At 37.6% G+C, this 6,274-nt stretch overlaps 1 protein-coding gene across 1 annotated transcript; it reads left to right on the top strand.

Moving 5' to 3' along the window:
- The first annotated feature begins 451 nt into the window (after positions 1-451).
- LOC107853946 lies at positions 452-4,306 on the top strand. Its single transcript, XM_016698936.2, has 3 exons — positions 452-733; positions 2,310-2,524; positions 3,727-4,306. The coding sequence occupies exons 1-3, from the start codon at positions 644-646 to the stop codon at positions 4,007-4,009; spliced, it is 588 nt and encodes a 195-aa protein (XP_016554422.1). The 5' UTR covers positions 452-643; the 3' UTR covers positions 4,010-4,306.
- Positions 4,307-6,274: the final 1,968 nt, after the last annotated feature.

Here is a 6,274-nt window from a genome sequence, read left to right as displayed (position 1 = left end):
TGCACAAAAAGTATATACATGAGAAGTGATTTTTGAACTATAAGATACATACATGTATACCAATTGTTTTATTGATTGGGAAGTACTTCCCGATTGCATTAGTTTGCGTTCGTCAAACCTTTGTTTAGCAAGGACTCTTATGAATTTGGCGCCTTAAAAGGATCATCGGATAGCTATGAGAAGCATCAAGAAAGAAAGCACAACTGGTTACGCTAGCACTGATATGGATAAAAGAGTTGATATCTCAAATGTATTACAATTAGGGGCATTTTAGTAAATTTACCTGTTACCATACCATCAAATCAAACAAAAAGTCTATTATTAAACCGCAGTGAACGATACAATCCATCCAAACATGGTACTATACCATATCATACTACACCATACCATATATTATGAAACCATGGCAAACCACCATCCATACAGGCTGTTAGTGTTTAGCATGTTTACAAACAGAAAAAGAAAACCTTGGTCGACAAGCTCGAGGGTGGTGTCCACTAAACAAGTAGAATGTGGAATGGCCTGTTTGCCACCTTGCTCAAAATTGCGTTAAGAGCAATGCTCTTCTGACTTTTCAATGAAAATTGGCTGATAAAGAGTTGAATATCCACTATCTCCTATACATACATTTTGCTCAAACAGTATGGCCATCTCTATGAAGCATATGTACATTGTGATTGTAACTCTTGGTGTTTTATCTTTTATTTTTGGTGTTGTTGCTGAGAACAAGAAGGTTAGTTAATTAGTTCATGAGCATACTACTGCATGCTGAATTTTGGGTATAGCTAATAAGTAATCTTAACTACTCTATTAAATTGTTTAAGTTAGGTTGATCGAGTCGTGTCCTTGAAAACCTAATCTGCCCCTGTTGTGTTCTTTACTTATATGTTGCTTGGTCTCTCCAAATATTCTGCTGCAACCATGTTGGATCCTCCAAAAATGCACTACTTTTGGAGGATCTGACACACACCAGTTAACATTATTGAAGAGTCTGGCAACATATCAGCTAACTCGTGAGGAGAGGATTGTCCAAGTCTACATAAGCAGAGGTCAGTCTATTCTCAAGCAACGTGGGACTTTCACCCACTCTAACACCCTCTTCACACTAGGCCCAACTAGAGCGTGGATCAATAGCCCAAAGGGGGATGGATCTGGCTGTGATAACATGTCAATGAGTGCTCTCAAATGGAGAGTTCCTCCATTAAAGTAGAAAAAATTCTGATTTACATGCCTAATAATTTGCTATTTACACCCCTAAATATCTGTTATTCCTAATTGTAATATCTATGAAAATGTGTTACATTAATCCCTGATATCTCCTACATATGGAAAGCAGTTGACGCCATAATTACATGGATGTTTAGAGTTATTACATAGATAAAAAATGGATAGGCCAGTGCACTAAAGCTCCTGCTAGCGTGGGGTCCGGGGAAGGGCCGAAACGCAAGGGTTTATTGTACCCATCCTTACCTTGCATTTTGCAAGAGGTTTCCACGGCTTGAACCCTTGGCCTCTTGGTCACATCGCATCAACTTACCTATTACTCCAAGGCTCCCCTTCGAGAGTTATTACATAGATATGTACACCTATTTGAATCTGTCCAACATGCTACTTAGATTTTAAGCATAGGTTATACTTATTTCCATTTCGCCATAGTAGTTGATTGGGAGGTTTTCGTAGATATGCTTGATGTTTCTTGATTTCAACCGTTCAAAACAAAGGAGCGATTACCATTTCATCGGTTGAGAGTAAGATTCCTATGTCCTCTAGAGTCTAGATGCATGCAGAGATGACATCTTCTTGGAGGTTTTCTCTCCATAAATTTCTAAAGGAACTTAAACTGATAACCATAAGATAAGCATGAAGAACTAGTTTAGTTTATGTTTCTTGGACTCTCCAAAAATGTTGCCGCTCCTATGTCGAATCCTCCAAAAATGCATTATTTTGAAGGATCCAGCACGTATTCGATGAGATTTATGAAGAGGCCGAGCAACATAGTGTATAGTAGTATGGAACTGTTGTTTTGCACTTTCCCTATTTGTGGTCTGTCAAGCAGTTGTAGTATTTTCCCGAGTAATATAACACTTCAAGTCTTTGTAGATTGCAAAGAATGAAACATTGGAGCATATAAACACTTTACCATCTAAATTTAGTTAGAAACATGGTGATATTTAAAAAAAATTTAGTTAGAAACATGGTGATAATTAATTTTTTTTTGAAGTACATGACAAGATATTTGCTAAGTATGTCCCATGTTCTGTTATTTCTCCTTCGTCATTTTGGATTTACTCAGTGTTCTTTTGTTGCAGCCTGCAACTGGAATCGCAATACCAGGAAAAGGGATTGTTATTTGTAAATATGGATCTGATCCAACAGCTGCCCTGGGCTTATTGTCTGTCATCTTTCTTGCTGCATCTGCTGTGGCCGGCTTCACGTCTTTGTTTTACCCATATAATGGGAAGTCAATTCCTCAGGCTGTTCTGCTGAGAAGCACTAGTTTTGTTATATTCCTCAATGTTGCTTTGTAAGTATATTTCTGCACCTCACCTTCTCTACTTCATGTGTGATATGTACTAAATGTAAATACATAGCATATTATTTTCACGTACTTCAGGATGCGTTTACATGCACTAAATTTCAGAGGTCAACTTTTTAATTGATCTATTTGAGCTGATGCTGTGTCTATTAACATGGACTTGCAAGATGCTTTAACTGGCTAGGAAGTCCGAATGCATGCATAAGATGGAAACATACAACTTTTATGACATGTGAGAGCGCAAGATGAAAATCACCTGGAACAAAATGCAGAAACCTCTGCTTTTTCAATAATCCCACAAATCCAAAAAACAAAAAGAACACTTCAAAGCTTTACTAACAAGTGAGAAAGTTAAGACTTTTAGAATGAAAAGGGCAACCCCAACTGCAATAAAAACAATGCTAACCAGCAAGCAAGGACCCCTATTGAAGATAATCAGGGATAGAAAGCACTTCTAATAACTAGTACTCCCTCCGTCCCATTTTATGTAGCACACTTTCCTTTTCAGTTCGCCCCAAAAAGAATATCACCTTACTAAAATTAGTAACAATTTAACTTTAAAATTTCCTTTTAACCCTCAATGAAATGATTTACGACCACAAAAATTTCTAAGGATTGTTTTGGACCTTAAGTTTCAAAACTCTTCCCTTTTTTCTTAAACTCCGTGCTAAGTCAAATGGTGCCACATAAAATGTGACGGAGGGAGTACTAATTTTGACCCGAATAATCTAAAGTTAGTGTATGATACCAATCTGTAGTCAGATAATGCGGGAAACGAAGTTATGGATGGAAAAAGCTGGTAGTGTGAAGTTGGTCTTGCAACAAACTATTCAAAGCCTTTAAGCAGCAAGGTAGTCGAGAAAAGAATTATTTAACTTTCTAAATTTTCATGTTTTTCTTGACGGAGGCATAAGTACATTAAGGCTTGAGAAGAAAGATAAAGATGCATGTGTTATATATATCATGAATATCTCATTTTATAGTTTGTGTCCCAGTTGCCTCATTTTAGCTCTTTAGTGATTTTGATGTCCACTGGTGAACGGATTATTCCCACTATATATCCACATTGCTTCTCGGAGGGAGGGTGAGGGAAAGAAGAGATTCTTGTCATTTTTAACATTATTTCAATTCCCTTTTATCTTATTTTTCCTTGACTCGTTTGGTTTTGATTTTCTGCCGGTAAAATCTAGGGGTACAACTGGTTTAGCAGCTGCTCTGTTGTTGTGGCCTACAATCAGTGAGCAACTTCATATCACGCGGAACATACACCACAACTTGCAAACACAGTGCCCAACTGCCAAGACTGGTCTTCTTGGTGGTGGTGCCTTCTTGTCTCTTGATTCTGCGCTTTTCTGGTTGGTTTGCTTGATGCTAGCTAATAATGCTCGGGATGATTACTTCGAAGAAACAACAGATCTTAAAGGTGGGCCTGCAGTAGACTATGAAGCAGATGATGTGATCAAGAGTGCCTAAGATATTTTTACTAGTTGACTCAGAAAGGCAACATGCCTTTCATTTACTTGTTTCATTCTGATGTTGCAACGATGATGTGGTAGCATGCCTTGCGCGAGAACTCGTTTGTTGTATTTGTATATATATGAAAAATGGTAGTATGGAATCATCTAGCATCTTATTGTGTGTGGATTTAGTCCCATTAGGCTTTAATTTCATTTAAACGTTCTCCCCAATGACAAATAAGTATTTTGGTTATGTTGAGCTTTTAAGACCAAATGCTTCGCGACATCATCCTCTACTGCCTCTTCTCCTCCTGTCATCTAACCAAATGATGTTGCTAACAGGTCTTACTAGTGGAATAATGTTGTTAACAGTTCTTGCCCGGCAACAATTCTTTTGCCGAGAACAGATCTTTAGTTCAAAGTGAAACTCTTTTCTTTTTTGTATGGAAATGGTTATTGTATTATTATGATGGAATAGGTGGTGGTTATTGTGGTGGTGGTTTGAAGGTGGAATAAATTGTATGTTTGGTGTATGTTACTGTATGCCACATTGATGACACTATACATACAGTAGCATACACACAAGATCACAAGTGTGTATATTAATGTATATCACCGTATATCAAGTGTAAGTTAAGTGTCTATATTGACATGCAACGATATATGATGATATACAAGTGCACATAGAGAGAGAAGAAGTTGTGGAAGGAAGCTATGAGTGAGAATTTCCGAAAAGAAACAAAATCAACTGAGAGAGTCAGAAGGTAAAATGGGGACAATGACAATAAAAGCCAAAAGCTATTGGAGATAGACGAGTGGGATGAGGACAACGACTACAATTTATGTCAAAGACAAGATAGAGTTCCTAATTTATGGCATTTATTGAAGGTTGTATATGTTCTGCAAAACCTCGTTATATCTTGCAAAAACAGGCTCTTTAAACAAAGGCGGATGGCCCATTACAGGAACAAAAATGGGCTTTGTTCAAATCCAATAAAAACAAGAAACGAGAATAAAAGGAGCCCAGCCCCGGTGCCAGCGAAAAGACCCAAACTAGCAAGCTAGCTCTCCCACATTGCAGCAAAAAAGTTGTTTGCTGTGTTCATATAATGGAACATCAACATCTACGCACGTCCCTTCAAGGACATCTGATAATATTGAAATGGTGTCTCTTGTGTCAGATGACATCCATAAATTGAGAAATAGTTCAAGATTTTTTCTCAACCAAATCCGCCACTTTGTCGATGTTATCTCTCAAGCTTTGAGTCAATGTTATACTCCATGTCAAATAAATTCTGAAATCGAATAAATGAACCTTGTGGACGTGTTAGGTCAAGTCTAAACAGACGTGTAAAGCTGGGGAAATCAAAGCATTGATTAGTTAATTGGAAATGGATAACGTGAAGTAATACACTTTTAGTTTCTTCATTTGCCTTGATTTACCTAAGTTATATGGGCTTAATCTTTACAGTTTTTAGCATTAGATTAGTCGTATTTTTAAAATACGAATTGATCAGACCTACAATCTGTTGCGGTTTTAGATGAACCCGGCAGGACAACACCCCGTCAGCCCAGGCTAACTTTTCGTACTAGACTCTCAGCTATGTTGCTGCACTGGTGTTGAATCCCCCGAAAATGTGCTATTTTCGGAGAGAATTCGTCACGTATTTCAATAACATTTTTGAAAAGTACGAGCAACATAACTTTTGAGGGGGGGGGGGGGGTATTCCTGCCAGTTCTGAGCCTTCTGTTCCGATGAATTGTTATCATAGGTCACTTGTTCACATGTGGTGTTGGGAAGGTTTTATATGCTTCTCACACTCTATCATAAATGCAAGGATATGAATGCTTTTTCTTGAGCCGAGGGTCTATAGGAAACAACCCTCTACCTCCTAAGGAGGGCCAAAGATAAGGTCAGCATACATTCTACCTTCTCCAGACCCAAGTGGAACTACTCTAGGGTACTAATACTTGGTAACAAAATTTCAGGAGAGCAACTTTTTAATTGATCTATTTGAACTCATCTTCTGTCTATTAACATAGACTTGCAAGTTGATTTAACCAACTAGGAAATCAGAATGCATGCATAAGATGGAAACATACAACTTTTTATGAGTGCAAGACGAAACAGAACAGTAAAAAATGCTCCCCTACCCAAAAAGGCAGAGTAGAATATTTTGCAACAGAGTTTTAATATATATATATATATATATATATGTATATTTATATATATAGAGAGAGAGAGGAAGCTGGGTAAGGTCGAGAGCTGTTCAAAGGAGAG

Source organism: Capsicum annuum, chromosome 1 (assembly GCF_002878395.1).
Source record: "Capsicum annuum cultivar UCD-10X-F1 chromosome 1, UCD10Xv1.1, whole genome shotgun sequence".
In the NCBI taxonomy this organism is placed as follows: domain Eukaryota; kingdom Viridiplantae; phylum Streptophyta; class Magnoliopsida; order Solanales; family Solanaceae; genus Capsicum; species Capsicum annuum.
This window is presented reverse-complemented; position numbering and strand designations above follow the sequence as displayed.

Bases quoted from the DNA above. Each gene is read 5' to 3' on its own strand.
- LOC107853946 (XM_016698936.2), top strand. From the start codon at position 644: ATGGCCATCTCTATGAAGCATATGTACATTGTGATTGTAACTCTTGGT. The intron at 734-2,309 runs GTTAGTTAATTA...CTTTTGTTGCAG, and splicing joins TTGTTGCTGAGAACAAGAAG to CCTGCAACTGGAATCGCAAT. The intron at 2,525-3,726 runs GTAAGTATATTT...GGTAAAATCTAG, and splicing joins ATATTCCTCAATGTTGCTTT to GGGTACAACTGGTTTAGCAG.